Raw genomic sequence first — 19971 nt, 5'->3', positions numbered from 1 at the left:
AAATGAAGTACATTCTGAATGGATAAAAGCTTCTCAGAGGAATACCACAAGGCTCTATCCTTGGACCCGCATTGATTGTGATCTACATAAGCAACAGAGAAAAAATATATCGAGACACATTGTCAAGTTTGCAGACGATACGAAGATATTTGGGAAGGTAGCAAGTGAAGACGATGTGGCAATAATGCAGAAAGACCTGAATGAGCTGTTCAAATGGCCTCGAGACTGACAAATGCTCTTTAACATTACGGAATATAAGACTCTGCACGTAGGATACAACCTTAATGACAACTATTATCTGGATACTGTCGACACGGAGAAGAATCTTGGCGTTGTGATAGATCAGTCACTCACGGCGGTACAACTGCTGCCCCAGCAATGAAGAAAGCAAATCGAGATTTGGGAACTATAAAGCGTACTTTTGAAAACAAAGATAGGAAAAATGCTCCTTCAACTGTACAAATCTCAAGTACGTCCCAGTGTGGATTTCTGTATACAGGCATGGAAACCCTACCTCCAGTAAGACCTAACATCCCTATAAATGGTGCAAAACAAAGTAACTATGATGATTCCAAACTATATCATCTTGATTATCCAAGTAGATTGAGGGCCTTAGGACTAACAACCTTTCAGACATGGCACAATGGGACAGATGTCATAGAAACATCCCAAACCTTGAAAGTGACGGAAAACGTGAACCCGGGACATGTCTTTGTGATGTCACGCACCACCAACACTAGAGGACATAACTACAAGCTCACCAAGATATCATGCCGAACGAACATAACGAAATACTTCTTCACACAGTGGCTGGTAGACTTAAGGAACGGTGTAACCAACCCAAGCTGTGGAGTCACAGAAACACCGCTTCTTGTCCAGCGAAGTTAAGCAACATTGGGTCTGGTTAGTTCTTGGGTGGGTGACCGCTTGGCCATAAGACCACCAGATACTGCTAACATAAAGACTCTACTGGAAACACCAAGTATTACCGGGCTTCAAAATACAGTAACTCTAAACAATTCAGGGATGTTACACAGGCCATTAGATAAATAAGGTAGATAAGACAGGTTTGTAAGTGTGTGTTGGTCTAACAGGTGTCATAGTGCGTTGTATTGTCCCACATACGGCTGCCACATGTCACCGATGCCTTAGTCAGAGTATAAGTTGACCTCTGACCTTGACCTATGATGCGAGGTCAAATGTACCGAAGAAACGGGACTGGTACAAGTTTCATTCAGAGTGTTTCAGAACGGACAGACAGATAGGACAGGGAACGTGTGTGGTGGAGTCTTGGGTGGAGGTGAATGTGTGTTGTCGTATGTGGCAGAGAGAGAGAGAGAGAGAGAGAGAGAGAGAGAATTAAAAACGCCGCCAGGTCACTTAAAATACTGCCATATCACAAACCATCTGGCCTCTCACGGGGAATGGTCACATACACACACCTGATTGAACCGGACACAGCGGAGTAGACAGTAAACTAGGGGGACCCGACACACACACACACACACTTTGGGGTACTGCACATGAATGCCAATCATTGATGCACATCTGTACCCTTTCTCTCTCTCTCTTACATTCTCCACCTTTCTGTCTCTCACTCAGAAATGAAAGTTGATAATTCAGGTCAGTGATGCTCTCTCATTGCACAAGTATGTCTCTCTCTCTCTCTCTGTCTGTGTCTCTTAATATACGCGATATTTCTCAGCGTATACGCAGTGTTCTAAAATATTTTCTATACACAAATTTATCCTCTAATATTTCGACACTCAAAGGATTTACTAACCATTTGTAATTTGTATTTACTTAAATATATATAATTGTACCCTTTATATCGCGATTGGATTATTATTTAAGTACTACGACGCTAAAACTATTTACACAGCTAACCCGAAAACATGCATTCACGGGTGTCATTGTTTACTAAATTAGCTTCCAAGCATAAATAATAAGGTAGTGTACAGCTGGCATTGTCTTGTATGCACGTTCATTAATTACACCAATAACAAGTGAATACATCAATAACAAGCTTTAGGTGTGTAGTGCCTGGGATACATTTGATCTCGGCACTGTTGGAGGGAACAATGTTGCACTGTAATGATGGGCGTCACCTGAAGAATAACTAACCTAACCTAACCCAACCCAACCTATCCTAACCTATCCTAACCTAACCCAACGTAACCCAACCAAACACAATAATATAAGAGTCTTGGCAGGGACGGGGGACAGGGACGAGGTTGTGGCAGGGACAGGGGACGGACAAGGGACGGAGGGTGGGGGGCAGGACGGGTTGTGGGACAGGACGGAGGTTGTGGCAGGGACAGGGGACGGAGGTTGTGGTGGGGCAGGATGGGGGGACAGGGACGGATGGCAGGACAGGGACGGGGTTGTGGCAGGACAGGGTACGGAGGTTGTGGCAGGACAGGGTACGAGGTTGTGGCAGGGACAGGGTACGGAGGTTGTGGCAGAGACAGGGACGGAGGTTGTGGCAGGACAGGGCACGGAGGTTGTGGCAGAGACAGGGAGGACAGGAGGGGACAGGGGGGAGGGACAGGGACGGAGGTTGTGGTGGGGGACAGGGGATCAGGGGGACAGGGACGGAGGCTTGGTGGCAGGGACAGGGACGGAGGTTGTGGTGGGGACAGGGACGGAGGTTGTGGCGGGGACAGGGACGGAGGCCAGGCAGGACAGGGTACGGAGGTTGTGGCAGAGACAGGACGGGGGTGTGGGGAGGGACAGGGGACGGAGGTTGTGGGAGTGGACAGGGGACGGAGGTTGTGGTGGGGACAGGGGACGGAGGTGTGGCAGGACAGGGGACGGATGGGACAGGGGACTGTGGCACGGAGGTTGTGGCAGGACAGGGACGGAGGTTGTGGCAGGGACAGGGTACGGAGGTTGTGGCAGAGACAGGGACGGAGGTTGTGGCAGGGACAGGGCACGGAGGTTGTGGCAGAGACAGGACGGGGGTTGTGGCAGGACAGGGGACGGAGGTTGTGGCAGGGACAGGGACGGGACGAGGCTGTGGCAGGACGGAGGTTGTTTGGTGGGACAGGGACGGAGGGACAGGGACGGAGGTGTGGGGGACAGGGAGGTTGTGGCAGGGACAGGGGACCTGGAGGGTTGTGGGAGGGACAGGGACGGGGGCTGTGGAGGGACAGGACGGAGGTTGTGGCAGGGACAGGGACGGAGGTTGTGGGAGGGACAGGAGGACGGACAGGGGACGGAGGTTGTGGGAGGACAGGGACGGAGGTTGTGGCAGGACAGGGACGGAGGTTGTGGGAGGGACAGGGACGGGGGGTCAGGGAGGGACAGGGACGGAGGTTGTGGCAGGGACAGGACGGAGGCTGTGGCAGGACAGGGACAGGGACAGGACCTGGACAGGACGGAGGTTGTGGCAGGACAGGACGGGGGTTGTGGTGGGGACAGGGGACGGAGGCTGTGGGACAGGGACGGAGGTTGTGGCAGGGACAGGGACGGGGCTGTGGTGGGGACAGGGACGGAGGTTGTGGCGGGACAGGGACGGAGGTTGTGGCGGTGACAGGGACGGAGGTTGTGGCGGTGACAGGGGACGGAGGTTGTGGCGGTGACAGGGACGGAGGTTGTGGCGGTGACAGGACGGAGGTTGTGGCAGGGACAGGGACGGAGGTTGTGGCGGTGACAGAGGACGGAGGTTGGGCGGTGACAGGGGACGGAGGTTGTGGCAGGGACAGGGGACGGAGGTTGTGGCGGTGACAGGGACGGAGGTTGTGGCGGTGACAGGGACGGAGGTTGTGGCGGGACAGGGACGGAGGTTGTAGCAGGAGAAGGACGGAGGTTGTGGCGGGAACAGGGGACGGAGGTTGAGACAGGGGCAGAGACGGGGACAGTGAAAGCAACGGGGCATGAGGGATGGTGGCGTAGTTCCAGATCAGACGCTGTCAACAACAACTAATAAATGTACCGTGTCGACTTCCTCTCCGCCTCCCTGGTGTAGAAACTCATCTTGTTGATGTTGAAGGCGATAAGAGATCACACATAAATCATCAAGAGTGAGGTGCTTCCCCGTCTGGTCCCCGAGATATGCTAGGGACTGTCAGTTGATGGAAAATGTCCTATGGAGGGCCACCAGACTGGTGTCTGCACTACGGCACATTGGCTACCCAGAGAGAATAGAATGCCTGCAACTGCCGAGCTTATACTATAGACAGGCAAGGGGTGACCTAATTGAACGTAATAAACATCTCAGAAGATATTTCTTGGTCAAGTGTCCAAAGAACGAGTCACAGCTTAAGGATGAAAAAGCTGCAACACCAGAAAACTGTGAGGGCAAAATTTTTCGGAGTGAGAGTTGTGAACTCTTGGAACAATCTGCCAGAAAGTGTTGTAACGGCACCCAGGTTCATATACAGTACATTCAGGAGCCAGTATATGCCCAGTACTTGCCAACAGTGCGTAACAGAGACGTGACCGATCGCCCAAGTCGCTAACAAGCTGATCAGTGGCGATGAAGGTAAAAGTAAAAAGTAAAAGTAAAGTAAATAAAAGTACAATATAACAGGAGTACATATATATTTGGTATTTGGAGCGTCTCCGTCTTCTCTACTGCTTTGTTTACCAACATAAAAAAAAAGTTACTCTAAAGTTAAATACAGATACACTAGTTCTTCCACTAATCTACCCTTGTTTAGGTTATTAAGTCGGTGCCTCAATACCAATGAAAATATCCATTATAAGCCTAACAGGGTGTCTCAGGAATTCGTATACACACTGCCTTAACAATGTTGCTGTTGTAATAAAAAAAAAATCACGCGATCTCTACGAAACTCCGTAAGGCAGCTTGTTTACGTTTTTCTGAGACACTCTGTATTGTGTGAAGGGCTACAGGCCTTTTGTATTTTCATCTCTGATTACTTACTTACACTGAATTAATGTACCAATTACGAGTACCCAATTTAATATCCTAAAAAAAAAATATATTGAAAAACTGGAACTATTATTTTTGGTATTGGTGCTCAAATGAAACGAAGATTACAAAAAAAAAATAGAACGTCGTAAGGCATCAACATTGAGAGAGAGAGAGAGAGAGAGAGAGAGAGAGAGAGAGAGAGAGAGAGAGAGAATATTAAAGTTCAAATGTAATTTTTACATTATAATCAGTAACAAACTATTCAAAATACAAACATCTATGGACTCTGTAAACACAAACATCAAAGGACTCTGTAAACACAAACATCAAGGGACTCTGTAAACACAAACATCAAGGGACTCTGTAAACACAAACATCAAAGGACTCTGTAAACACAAACATCAAAGGACTCTGTAAACACAAACATCAAAGGACTCTGTAAACACAAACATCAGAGGACTCTGTAAACACAAACATCAAAGGACTCTGTCAAAACCAAATGGTCTTATCCTGCTGTTACCTGCACTGACTTTTCCTGAGGTGTACATTTTCAGCTGAAGGAAATTATTTTTATCACATAAATGTGTTGGAACAAAACACACACACACACACACACACACACACACACACACACACACACACACACACACACACACACACACACACACACACCATCCCATCTATTGTTAAAATAATAAACAACTCCTGATCTATGTACTGTACAGCCCTGTAAATGTATTCAATGCATATTATATCATTATGTCTAAATCAAATGTACTGTAAGTCTGTATATTTTCAGCCACCGGCTGCAACTCTATTAATAAACCGTTTATTATTATTATTATTACACACACACAGGGCCGTCATACACATAAGCCCATTAGGACCGAAACCTCCACTAGGAAGCAGGAGAAACCCACCCCTGACAGACCACACCACCTCACTGAAGTTCCACGGATATGGTATGATCTCCCGTCTCTACTGCTATCCAACGTCACTTCCCTAGCTAACAAGTTCGACGAGCTGGCAACTACAGTCAGGTCAACCGCCGCGAGCGTCGTTGCCATATGTGAGGCTTGGCAAATTGTGCCTGAAACGTGTCATATTGAGGGATATCAACTCTTTCATCACCTTCGTTCACATAGACGCGGAGGGGGCGTTGCCCTCTTCTGTCAAGATGACCTACGCCCGTCACGCCTGGATGTTCAAGTCCCAGCAGATGTGGAAGCATTATGGGTACGTGTTGTGCCATGGGCCCACCCGCGCCACACTGCTTCCATCATAATCTGTGTGGCATACCATCCGCCTCGCTCACCCACCAGAGACACTCTAATCAATCATCTCATTACCACCTCAGACCACCTCAGAGTTAGGTACCCATGTGCCAAGTTAGTATTATGAGGGGATTATAATGAAATTGACACCACTGATATCCAGGACCAGCTATCACTATCACAAGTTGTGACCTTCCCCACACACGGCCAAAATACCCTTGACCTTATCTCAACTGACTTAGCGGACCAGTACCAACCACCTCAACCAATGCCTCCTATCGGGTGTAGCACATACTTATCAGTGCTCTGGTCCCCAGCTGCCACTCCCACGCAAGTACAGATACCCTACATCAAGACCTACAGGCCGATTACTGACTCTGCAGTGCGCCTCTTCGGGCAGTGGATAGCTCACCATCCCTGGACTGAAGTACTTAGCGTGGATAACGTGGAAACCAAATGGAAAAATTATACCAACACCACCACGGAAGCTCACCACCACTTCTTCCCCGAGAAGTCCGTCAGATCTCACCCAGCTGACTTGCCCTGGATGACACCTCGGATCAAAAGATTTATGCAACAGAGAGACAGAGCCTTTTATCTCAATGACCACACCCGCTACAGGTCCCTTCGCAAACGAGTCATCCGCGAAATACGCACTGCAAAGAAGTCCCACTACCCAACCAAATTGCAACACCTGAAGCAGACCAACATCAGTCAATGGTATGGTTAGCTTAAAGAACTCTGTAGACTAAACAATAAGATACACCCCCTCCCCTTCCTTAGCCATCTCACTAATGTTGACGCAGCTGAGCAATCAAATAACCATTTCGCTACTATATGCCAGACGCTCCCCCGGCTTGACACAACCACTCTCCCTGCTTACCTACCAGCCCCCCTTCCCACTGACTTAGTAGAAGAATTTGAAGTAGCAAAACGTCTGGACAAACTAAAGCTAAAACGCTCTACCAACCCCATTGACTTACCAATGAAACTCTTCAAGGAGTTCTTCCCGGAGCTTGCTAAACCCCTCTGCTCCATCATCAATGCTTCTTTCAGTCAAGCAACATGCCCAGCTGACTGGAAGACCTCTTATGTATCACCAGTGCCCAAGTCAACCAGCCCACAATCCTTAAATCAGCTACGACCTATTGCAATCTCCCCAATACCCAGCCTAATCTGTGAAAGTTTTGTGTTCGACTGGGCTTATGCTGATATTGCAGGAGTCGTAGACCCTCAGCAATTTGGCAAAATGAAAACTTCCTCCACCACTCACTGTCTTGTCAGCTTTCGCGATTACATACAGTATACCGCCATCTCGAGAAACGAAAAACGTCTGTAGCTGTCGCCTTCATTGATTTCACTAAAGCATTCGACCTAGTCGACCACAATTTAATCATCAACAAAGCTATTGACCTCGGGCTTCGGAGAAGTCTTATACCATGGCTTACAGACTTCCTCAGAGACCGACGCCAAGCTGTACGCTTACGAGGGGCTGTCTCCACCTTTCAGTCACTCACCTGTGGCGTCCCCCAAGGCACCAAGATGGGACCACTCTGCTTCCTTATGCTCATCAATGATGCCCTAAGAGAAACCCCTGCTCGCTGGAAATATGTCGACGACTCCACCATTGGGATCAGCGTCAACAATTCTGCTCCCGACTATACCGCCCTTCAGGATTTATTGAACAGTCTCCAAAACTGGGCCACCAACAACCACGTCACCATCAACCATACCAAGACCATGGTTATGCACATCAACCTCTCCTCCGACATTGTCCCACCCCCTTCCATTACTTTAGGTCCCAACACACTCCAGGTTGTAGATTCCACGAAGCTCCTCGGCGTCACCATAGACAACAAACTAAATTGGAAACCACACGTCAGTGAAGTTGTCAAATCCTCCAGTTTCCGTCTCCACCTCCTCCGCCGACTCAAGTCCCTCGGAGTTCCTGCGCCCGAGCTCCTCAGTGTTTACTCAACATTCATACTTCCCAAGCTCACCTATGCCTCCCTTACCTGGTCTTCCTCCCTAAATGCCACACAACGTAAATACCTAGAAAAAGTGCAAAAGAGGGCATGCAAGATTATTCTCTCCCCTTCCTACTCCACATATCAAGAAGCGCTCAACACACTGACCCTTTCGACTCTCACTGACCATCACCACGACCTCACCTGCAAATTTGGTAAGAAGCTTCTACACCATCCTCGACACCGGCTCCTACTACCACCTGAGATCCCTAGCCCGAGAATTGCTGTTCGACACCACAACCGCATCCAGCCCATACGTGCACGAACTGATCGCTATAAGAACAACCCAGTCCCAACCATTGTAAAAATTATCAATAACTTGTAATAAACCAGTGTATTCACTCCCAGTAAATCCTACTTCTTGCACTGTCACTATGTTGAAATGCCCTGTAGTTTGAGCTTTTCCCCATCTAGTTATTATATATTTTATTTGTATCACTTATGTTATTTGTATATTATTTGTAAATCGAAACCTATTCCCCAATTGTGTAACTGTATATTTTCAGCCTTCTGGCTGCTATGCTCTTTCAATAAACCGTTAATTATTATTATTACACTCACACCTCAAACAATGACACTTCCATAAATTTTGATAACTGCATAATCCACTACACCCAGCACTCACCCTTTCACAATGAGTAAGGAGGATTACGTAAGGTAGAATGCACTAATCAAGCATTCTATCGTAGTAATGCTATCTGTTCTGTGGGCCACATTCACAACGAGTGTGTAGTATATATATAGAGACGTTTGCTGATGGGACGGAGTTACTTGGTGAAACAAACTTGGCCAAGGCAACACACACTTACAGACACACGGTAAGATGGTTGTTGTTGTGTGTGTGTTAGGTAGAGAGAGAGAGAGAGAGAGAGAGAGAGAGAGAGAGAGAGAGAGAGAGAGAGATATACGTTGAAATAAAATAATCCAAATGTAATCTTTAAATTATAATCAGTAATAAACTATTGAAAAAACAATCATCAAGGGACTCTGTAAACACAATCATCAAGGGACTCTGTAAAACAATCATCAAGGGACTCTGTAAAAACAATCATTAAGGGACTCTGTAAACACAATCATCAAGGGACTCTGTAAACACAATCATCAAGGGACTCTGTAAAACAATCATCAAGGGACTCTGTAAACACAATCATCAAGGGACTCTGTAAAAACAATCATCAAGGGACTTTGTAAACACAATCATTAAGGGACTCTAAACACAATCATCAAGGGACTCTTCTGTAAGCCCACAATCATCAAGGGACTCTGTAAACACAATCATCAAGGGATCTGTAAAACAATCATCAACTCTAATAAAACAATCATCAAGGACTCTGTAAACACAATCATCAAGGGACTCTGTAAAACCTCATCAAGGGACTTTGTAAAACACAATCATTAAGGGACTCTGTAAACACACAATCATCAAGGGACTCTATAAAACAATCATCAAGGGACTCTGTAACAATCATCAAGGGACTCTGTAAAAACAATCATCAAGGGACTCTGTAAACACAATCATCAAGGGACTCTGTAAAACAATCATCAAAGGACTCTGTAAAAGCAATCATCAAGGGACTCTCTGTAAAACAATCATCAAAGGGACTCTGTAGAACACAATCATCAAGGGACTCTGTAAAACAATCATCAAGGGACTCTGTAAAAACAATCATTAAGGGACTCTGTAAAAACAATCATCAAGGGACTCTTAAAAACCACAATCATCAAGGGACTCTGTAAAACAATCATCAAAGGGACTCTGTAAAACAATCATCAAGGGACTCTGTAAAGTAATCATCAGGGACTCTGTAAACACAATCATCAGGACTCTGTAAAAACAATCATCAAGGACTCTCTGTAAAACAATCATCAAGGGACTTTGTAAACACAATCATCAAGGGACTCTGTAAAACAATCATCAAGGGACTCTGTAAACACAATCATCAAGGGACTCTGTAAAACAATCATCAAGGGACTCTGTAAACACAATCATCAGGGACTCTGGGACTCTGTAAAACACAATCATCAAGGGACTCTGTAAAACAATCATCATCATCAAGGGATTCTGTAAAACAATCATCAAGGGAAAAATCAATCAAAAACATCAAGGGACTCTGTAAAAACAATCATCAAGGGACTCAATCATCAAGGGATTCTGTAAAAACAATCATCAAGGGACTCTGTAAAACAATCATCAAGGGACTCTGTAAACACAATCATCAAGGGACTCTGTAAACACAATCATCAAGGGACTCTGTAAACACAAACATCAAGGGACTCTGTAAACACAAACATCAAGGGACTCTGTAAACACAAACATCAAGGGACTCTGTAAACACAAACATCAAGGGACTCTGTAAACACAAACATCAAGGACTCTGTAAACACAAACATCAAGGGACTCTGTAAACACAAACATCAAGGGACTCTGTAAACACAAACATCAAGACTCTGTAAGGGACTCTGTAAACACAAACATCAAGGGGCTCTGTAAACACAAACATCAAGGACTCTGTAAACACAAACATCAAGGGACTCTGTAAGACTCTGTAAATACAAACATCAAGGGACTCTGTAAACACAAACATCAAGGACTCTGCAAACACAATCAAGGGACTCTGTAAGGGACTCTGTAAACACAAACATCAAGGGATCAAACACAATCATCAAGGGTAAAACACAATCATCAAAACACAATCATCAAGGGACTCTGTAAACACAATCATCATCAAGGGCCTCTGTAAACACAATCATCAAACACAATCATCAAGGGACTCTGTAAACACAAACATCAAGGACTCTGTAAACAGTCCACAATCAAAGATCATCAAGGAATCTGTAAACACAATCATCAAGGGCCTCTGTAAACACAATCATCAAGGGACTCTGTAAACACAATCATCAAGGGACTCTGTAAACACAAACATCAAAGGACTCTGTAAACACAATCATCAAGGGAATCTGTAAACACAATCATCAAGGGGCTCTGTAAACACAATCATCAAGGGAATCTGTAAACACAATCATCAAGGGAATCTGTAAACACAATCATCAAGGGGCTCTGTAAACACAATCATCAAAGGACTCTGTAAACACAATCATCAAGGGAATCTGTAAACACAATCATCAAGGGGCTCTGTAAACACAATCATCAAGGGACTCTGTAAACACAATCATCAAGGGACTCTGTAAACACAATCATCAAGGGAATCTGTAAACACAATCATCAAGGGGCTCTGTAAACACAATCATCAAGGGACTCTGTAAACACAATCATCAAGGGGCTCTGTAAACACAATCATCAAGGGACTCTGTAAACACAATCATCAAGGGACTCTGTAAACACAATCATCAAGGGGCTCTGTAAACACAATCATCAAGGGACTCTGTAAACACAATCATCAAGGGACTCTGTAAACACAATCATCAAAGGACTCTGTAAACACAATCATCAAGGGAATCTGTAAACACAATCATCAAGGGACTCTGTAAACACAATCATCAAGGGAATCTACACAATCATCAGTTCTGTAAACACAATCATCAAGGGACTCTGTAAACACAATCATCAAGGGGCTCTGTAAACACAATCATCAAGGGACTCTGTAAACACAATCATCAAGGGGCTCTGTAAACACAATCATCAAAGGACTCTGTAAACACAATCATCAAGGGAATCTGTAAACACAATCATCAAGGGACTCTGTAAACACAATCATCAAGGGCCTCTGTAAACACAATCATCAAAGGACTCTGTAAACACAATCATCAAGGGACTCTGTAAACACAAACATCAAGGGACTCTGTAAACACAATCATCAAGGGACTCTGTAAACACAAACATCAAGGGACTCTGTAAACACAATCATCAAGGGTTCAGTCTCCTACGTTCTCTACCTCAATTTTTATTTATCTTTCTCCATTACTTCCCATCAATAACCTCTCTCTCTTTCTCTCGTTATTTTCCTACCCTTAATCACCTCCTCTTCCTCCTCTTGTTTCTTCTCCTTCTCCCCTTCCTCTTCATTCTCTTCTTCCTCTTCCTCCTCTTGTTTCTTCTCCTTCCTCCCTCTCCCCCTCCTCCTGGTATGTATTATGTCTCACCTAAGTGTATCAATCTCCCTGTATCTCACTTCTCTCTCATTCATTACGTCACATATGTATCTCCAGGGACTTATCACTTAACCTGTTTCTCACGTATTATAAATAAAAGATATATCTCATCCTTATACCACAGATGCAGTTGGGAATGGTCTCGGCTCTCCTGGTGGGGTTACTAGCGATGGGTGACGCCCTAGGTCTAGAGTTAGCTGGTATACCCCTGAATTTGGCTCTGCCTCTCCCTGGTGGACTTGGTGCACTTGGTGGACTTGGTGGACTTGGTGCACTTGGTGGACTTGGTGCACTTGGTGGACTTGGTGGACTTGGTGGAATTAAGACCGTATTGGCAGTGGCTGGTATTGAAGGCATTGGGGTAAGTAACTATGGAATATTTTACACGTGTTAGTTTGGAACGTGCGCGCGCGTGTGTATGTTTCCCAACCTAGGTGAATTTTTATACATTACATAATAATAAAGGTCACCCCTCTCGTAACGAAGATAGCCGGTCAAAGGGCCATCTAAGCGTGAACTCGTTTAAGGTGTAGAAGCTGTCACCAACACAACAACCACACCCTGAGTTAACGAGCTGCAGGACCCAGTGTCAAGAAATAGTCCGAGAAGACCGGACAACTCGCCAACTGCACTGGCTAAACATTAATCCTGAACACAATCCGCAAATCGATTAACATCCAGGTTCCCAATTACTGCTGGGTAGACAGAGGCAAATGGCGAGGCAAGCTGACCATTACACCACAGGTCGCCATACATACATACATACATACATACATACATACATACATACATACATACATACATAAAATGCTCTTTTAAGTCTTCACTTTAGAAGTTAGGTGACATACTGAAATAACCTTGTGATATATGAGTCACACTATTGATTATATTCTCTTTGTCTATCTTTCTCTCTCTGCCTGTCTTACTGTCCCATCTTCTCTCTGTCTGTCTATCTGTCGTAGTTATTAAACAATTCCTATATTTACCCGTTTATTATATTACAGCTTCTCGTCATTGTTAAACTCCTGAAGAAAGTGTTGTCAGGAGGTGAGGAGGAGGAAGCCCCACAGCCACACTATATTTACCTACCTCCACCACCTTCCTACCACAGCGCCCCTCCACCACCTTCCTACCACAGCGCCCCTCCACCACCACCTCCTCCCCACTACAGCCGCCATAAGCGAGCCATCGTACAGGGCATGCAAGAAGTCGCTGAAGCAGAGAAGCTGTTGCTGTCAGCCGTCACTCACCTGGACACTAATGGCTGTGTGTTGAAGCTCCTGTGTTCATTAAATAACAAGCAGGAGTTTGATCGCACCCCAGAGGACAAGCTGATCCTCCAGTTGTTCTCCGCTAACCCAGAGGCCATGTCCTCCTTCAACACCGCCCCCCTGGAGCGTAAAGAAGCCGATCAGACTCCAGCTGAAGATCAATCTAAGTGTGATGAGTTGTTCCCCAAGTGTCCGCTGAAGGAGAAGGAACTAGATATTGTCCTGAAGCAGACTTGGGGGTGTGAGAACTTCCCCTTGTAGCTTGTGTACGTGAGATGTCTTTGTTTATGTATACAAGAACAGTGCAAGCAATGTAAACACTGTGCAAACAATGTCAGGGATCGTCCGTCTTGCCACACACTAATGTAAATATCACTGTGTTCAAAGTGTTATTTGTACCCAATATCCAAAGATCTATAATATTGTATTTTTTATTTTTTTTTATTTTTAAAACTCTCTCTCTCTTTAAAATCCTCTCCCCGCCCTCTCTCTTAAAATCCTCCTGCCCTCCCCCTGCTCCTCCCTCCCTCTCTCTAAAATCCTCTCCTGCTCCTCTTATTCACACCTTATGAGTTATCACGAGAGGTTTATGAGTAATGTTATTAAATTATAAGAGTTTTGAGGAATTTTTGCGTGTCAGTCATTTCGTACAGAGAATTCACCCAATTTAACTTAATAGTGTCTCTTTGAGCTTATATTAAGGGTTCAAGGTGTGTGTGTGTGTGTGTGTGTGTGTGTGTGTGTGTGTGTGTGTGTGTGTGTGTGTGTGTTTTTAGCCTCCCCCACACACCCACACCACCCCGACACATCATCAACTCTATAACCACCAACCCACATCTTCCAACCCTCCAGAAAATATACCCCACACCCCTACAAAATCCCCATACCTCTAAGCACTCCCCACACCCGTAAACACCCTCCCCCCTCCCCACACCTAAAAACACCAACTCCCACACTCCCACACTCCCCACACCCGTAAACACCGACTCCCCACACCCCCACCCACACTCCCCTCCCCCACACCTGTAAACTCCCACACTCCCCCACACCCGTAAACACCGACTCCCACACCCCCACCCCTAAACACCAACTCCCACACTCCTCCCACCCGTAAACACCAACTCCCACTCCCCACACCGTAAACACCAACTCCCACACTCCCCCACCCCGTAAACACCAACTCCCACTCCCCACACCCGTAAACACCACTCCACACTGTAAACACTCCACCCCCCACACTAAACACCAACTCCACTCCCCACACTAAACACCGCTCCACACTCCCCCACCGTAAACACCAACTCCCACTCCCCACACCCGTAAACACCACTCCCACTCCCTCTCCCACACTCCCCCACACCCATCACTCCCACAACACCCGTAGCTCCTACACTCCCCCACCTGTAAACACCAACTCCCACACTCCCCCACACCTGTAAACACCGACTCCCACTCCCCCACACCTGTAAACACCAAACACTCCCACACCGTAAACACCAACTCCCACACTCCCCACCCGTAAACACCAACTCTCACACTCCCCCACACACCAACTCCACTCCCACCTGTAAGTCACACTCCCCACACCCATACACATTACACTCTAAACACCGACTTCCCTAAACTACAACACACGCTCTAAAATTAGTTTCAAGATAACATTGAAGCTTTAATATAACTTTCAAATCATTTACTTTATACTTAAGTGTAAGACATCAGTGCATCAAGTGTACTTATACATGACAGTACTGAACAATCCATTAGATTAAGACAGTAATTACAGATGGGTGATGATAAACACTTTATCTAACCTAATAATGATGAAGGAAAGTATGATAATAATAATAATATCAATAACAATACTAATAATAAGAGAACTTGTGATTTATAAATAAAGTTTTTGTTAAATTATTTTTCTTTACTTGACCGATACAAGTTTAAAGTGTTCGTATGTAGATGAAGGTTCTTTAATGGTCGGGAAGTTAAATCAGACGAACGTTCTGCCCACAGTGGCGTTGTTTATGCCAGCATCAGGTGACAGCAGGTTACGTGAGGATGATGACACGGTAGAAAATGTGAAGGTATTGTATTGTATATTCCAAGGCGGTGCTGGTCCAGTCTGCTGCCCTGGTGAAGTATACAGTATATAGTGGAGCCTCTGCCACCTGTCCACACCCCGTCCAGCGCTCACCGGCCACACACACACACACACACGCACACACACACATCACACGTACACACACAATACATACATGCAAGCTAAGGTTATTATTAGTCACTGTACTAATAATGAGGGATATTGTTTGGTGACTTAGAAAAAGAAAGTTTTTCTCAAGGTATGTGATAACACACAACTACTACTACTACTTTGCTGTCACTCGAAATCGAGTATGACGATCATCCAGCTATGATACAGTGATATGAGCTAAAGATGTCACCTTCGTTGGTGAGCTCTGAGGTGGCTCGAGGTCGATACAGGACCGGCAGGGTCGTCCATAGATGTTGCACAAATGGAGGGCTACTTCTAGTGCGGGAGGGGTGGTGGCAGCGTCTTTCCGGTGCTGTCGCTTGTCTGCCTCGGTATGCAGTAGGGCTAACTCGAAAGTATTGCCTCGCTGCCATACACCAGGGTGGGGAGTACCACTGATCGATATACTGTATATGCAATTTGCAACTTTAGATATTTTCAGCTCCCTACAGCCGAAGACACGGGTATGGAGTCTGCCAAAGGCTTTAGATGCACATCTGATCGATGTCCGCGGTGGTGGACAGGTGGGAGCCAAGGTACCGGAAGTGGGTAACATTAGCGAGAGTAGTACCGTTAAGGTGGATGGATGGTGGAGGTGTGGCTGAACCAGGGGCAGGCTGAAAGAGAATCCGAGTCTTACGTGCATTCACCTCAAGGCCGAAATGTGCATATGCATCTGCGTAGGTGTTCAGGATCTCCCGTAGGGCTAGTTCAGTGTGAGAGACGAGGGTGAGGTCATCTGTCTACTGAAGTTCAGTGATGGAAGCTGCCGACACCTTTGTTCCTGCCCGGAGTCGTCTTATGTTGAAAAGTGCTAAAGTGGCACTGTTATGAATGTACTAAGTGTGTTATGAGTGTACTAAGTGTGTTATGAATGTGCGAAGTGTGTTATGAATGTGCTAAGTGTGTTATGAGTGTACTAAGTGTGTTATGAATGTACTAAGTGTGTTATGAGTGAACTAAGTGTGTTATGAATGTACTAAGTGTGTTATGAATGTGCTAAGTGTGTTATGAATGTACTAAGTGTGTTATGAATGTATTAAGTGTGTTATGAATGTATTAAGTGTGTTATGAATGTACTAAGTGTGTTATGAATGTGCTAAGTGTGTTATGAGTGTACTAAGTGTGTTATGAATGTATTAAGTGTGTTATGAATGTATTAAGTGTGTTATGAATGTACTAAGTGTGTTATGAATGTACTAAGTGTGTTATGAATGTACTAAGTGTGTTATGAGTGTACTAAGTGTGTTATGAATGTATTAAGTGTGTTATGAATGTATTAAGTGTGTTATGAGTGAGCTAAGTGTGTTATGAATGTACTAAGTGTGTTATAAATGTACTAAGTGTGTTATGAGTGTACTAAGTGTGTTATGAGTGTACTAAGTGTGTTATGAATGTACTAAGTGTGTTATGAGTGTGCTAAGTGTGTTATGAATGTACTAAGTGTGTTATGAGTGTACTAAGTGTGTTATGAGTGTACTAAGTGTGTTATGAGTGTACTAAGGTACAGGAGGTACTATGTTATGAGTACTATGTGCTATGAATGTGCTATGGGCAGTGAGTACTAAGTGTTATGAATGTGCTAAGTGTACAGGAGTGTACTAAGTGTAAGTTATGAAAAGGTGCTATGAGGTACTATGTGTTATGAGTGTACTATGTGTTGGTGAATGTGCTATATAAAGTAAGAGGTACTATGTGTTATGAGTGTACTAAGTGTGTTATGAATGTGCTAAGTGTGTTATGAGTGTACTAAGTGTGTTATGAGTGAACTAAGTGTGTTATGAGTGTACTAAGTGTGTTATGAGTGTACTAAGTGTGTTATGAGTGTACTAAGTGTGTTATGAGTGCTAAGTGTGTTATGAGTGTACTAAGTGTGTTATGAGTGTACTAAGTGTGTTATGAGTGTACTAAGTGTGTTATGAATGTACTAAGTGTGTTATGAGTGAACTAAGTGTGTTATGAGTGTACTAAGTGTGTTATGAATGTACTAAGTGTGTTATGAGTGAACTAAGTGTGTTATGAGTGTACTAAGTGTGTTATGAGTGTACTAAGTGTGTTATGAATGTACTAAGTGTGTTATGAGTGTACTAAGTGTGTTATGAGTGAACTAAGTGTGTTATGAGTGTACTAAGTGTGTTATGAGTGTACTAAGTGTGTTATAAATGTACTAAGTGTGTTATGAATGTACTAAGTGTGTTATGAGTGTACTAAGTGTGTTATGAATGTACTAAGTGTGTTATGAATGTACTAAGTGTGTTATGAGTGTACTAAGTGTGTTATGAGTGTACTAAGTGTGTTATAAATGTACTAAGTGTGTTATGAATGTACTAAGTGTGTTATGAGTGTACTAAGTGTGTTATGAATGTACTAAGTGTGTTATGAATGTACTAAGTGTGTTATGAGTGTACTAAGTGTGTTATGAGTGTACTAAGTGTGTTATAAATGTACTAAGTGTGTTATGAATGTACTAAGTGTGTTATGAATGTACTAAGTGTGTTATGAGTGTACTAAGTGTGTTATGAATGTACTAAGTGTGTTATGAATGTACTAAGTGTGTTATGAATGTGCTAAGTGTGTTATGAGTGTACTAAGTGTGTTATGAGTGTACTAAGTGTGTTATGAATGTACTAAGTGTGTTATGAGTGAACTGTGTTATAAATGTAATTATTTATTACATCGTGTGGTTATCTCCTCTTGTGCAGTAATGTACTATGTAAGTAATGCACAGATTGTGTACTTTTTGCTTCCTTGAGTTTAATGGTTGTTATATTAAGAGGTAAAAGTGATAATGAAGGACTAACCTGACCTGACCTAACCTGACCTAACCTAACCTGACCTGACCTGACCTAACCTGACCTAACCTAAGTGGGGGGGGGGAAACATGTATCTGAGAAGTAACATGAGTTGTGATGGGGTGTTTTTTCCTTTTAGCGATTGGTATTATTTTGAACGTGTTGGTGTTCGTTTGTATCTTCCACTTTTTAGTAGACAACAAAGTAATTTCATATGCCATGGAAGGCACTGTCCTTGGTAATTAAACTAAAACGCTTCAGAAGCCTGTCAGCAAAAAACAAGTTAAAGTTATATAGAGCCTTTGTCCAATCCCGACTAGTATAGCCACCAATTCCCCTACATGCAATAAAACAAACAAACATAAAGAAACTGCAGACAATTCATACCTGGATTCTCATTGTGAGCGAAGTTGAGAGGCAGTTTAAAAGTTGAGTGTGCGGTACGTCCTCCTTCTAGTAGTGTTGCAGCAATGCCTGAGGATGCCACAGCAAGAGCAATTTTCCCCTGATGACGTACTTTGGCCAAGAGAAGGTTGATCAAGAATGTTTTTCCTGTCCCGCCAGGTGCAGCACTATGTCTCACAAGTTAGCGTTTGAAGCATTGGACAGGACCTTGCAAGACATACGAGAAAATGACCAGCTCATGGGTGGCATTACAATGGTCATTACTGGAGACTTTCGCCAGACCCTACCTGTCATTCCTCGAAGCACTCCAGCTGATGAACTGAATGCGCGCCCTATCCACAAACATGAGAGTACATCTATAAGATCAGGATGTTGGACGGTTTGCAAACCTTCTACTACAGATTGGGAATGGAACTTTCCCTGTTGATTCAGAAAGACAAATAATCATTCCTCAAGGATGTGGAAATGTTGTAAAGTCCTCAACTGAGCTCACTAACATGGTCTACCCAAACATTATCCACCGCTACAAGGATCACAAGTGGCTGCGTGAACGCGCAATTCTGGCACCAAAGAATGAAACAGTGGCTGAAATCAACATGATTCTACTCAGACAGCTTCCAGGCAGTGAGACCTAACTCAAATCTGTTGATACAGTAATCGACCAGGACCAAACAGTCCAGTACCCTGCAGAATTCCTTAATTCTTCGGAGCCCGCTGGAATGCCTCCTCACCACCTCACTCTCAAGATTGGAACTCCTATAATGCTCTTAAGAAATCTTGAACCACCAATCCTCTGCAATGGCACAAGACTGGTGGTGAAGAACATGATGCCACATGTACTGGAAGCTACAATACTGACAGGAAAAGCTAAAGGAGAGGAAGTTTTTATACCAAGGATACCTCTCATCACCACTGACCTGCCATTTGAGTTCAAGCGACTTCAGTTCCCGGTTAAAGTGAGC

General features: G+C 44.4%; 2 protein-coding genes across 2 annotated transcripts; one reads left to right on the top strand and one right to left on the bottom strand.

Moving 5' to 3' along the window:
* Positions 1-2580: 2580 nt before the first annotated feature.
* On the bottom strand, positions 2581-4704 carry LOC121869499 (vegetative cell wall protein gp1-like). Its single transcript, XM_042370854.1, has 2 exons — positions 4689-4704; positions 2581-3911 (listed from the first exon to the last, which is right to left on the bottom strand). The coding sequence occupies exons 1-2, from the start codon at positions 4702-4704 to the stop codon at positions 2581-2583; spliced, it is 1347 nt and encodes a 448-aa protein (XP_042226788.1).
* Positions 4705-8918: 4214 nt separating this feature from the next.
* Positions 8919-13984, top strand: LOC121869426. Its single transcript, XM_042370765.1, has 3 exons — positions 8919-9001; positions 12418-12654; positions 13298-13984. The coding sequence occupies exons 2-3, from the start codon at positions 12418-12420 to the stop codon at positions 13823-13825; spliced, it is 765 nt and encodes a 254-aa protein (XP_042226699.1). The 5' UTR covers positions 8919-9001; the 3' UTR covers positions 13826-13984.
* The last annotated feature ends 5987 nt before the right edge of the window (positions 13985-19971 follow it).

The sequence above is a fragment of the Homarus americanus genome, unplaced genomic scaffold, assembly GCF_018991925.1.
Source record: "Homarus americanus isolate GMGI-L3 unplaced genomic scaffold, GMGI_Hamer_2.0 scaffold23578, whole genome shotgun sequence".
NCBI classification, from domain to species: domain Eukaryota; kingdom Metazoa; phylum Arthropoda; class Malacostraca; order Decapoda; family Nephropidae; genus Homarus; species Homarus americanus.
This window is presented reverse-complemented; position numbering and strand designations above follow the sequence as displayed.

Bases quoted from the DNA above. Each gene is read 5' to 3' on its own strand.
- LOC121869426 (XM_042370765.1), top strand. From the start codon at position 12,418: ATGCAGTTGGGAATGGTCTCGGCTCTCCTGGTGGGGTTACTAGCGATG. The intron at 12,655-13,297 runs GTAAGTAACTAT...ATTATATTACAG, and splicing joins CTGGTATTGAAGGCATTGGG to CTTCTCGTCATTGTTAAACT.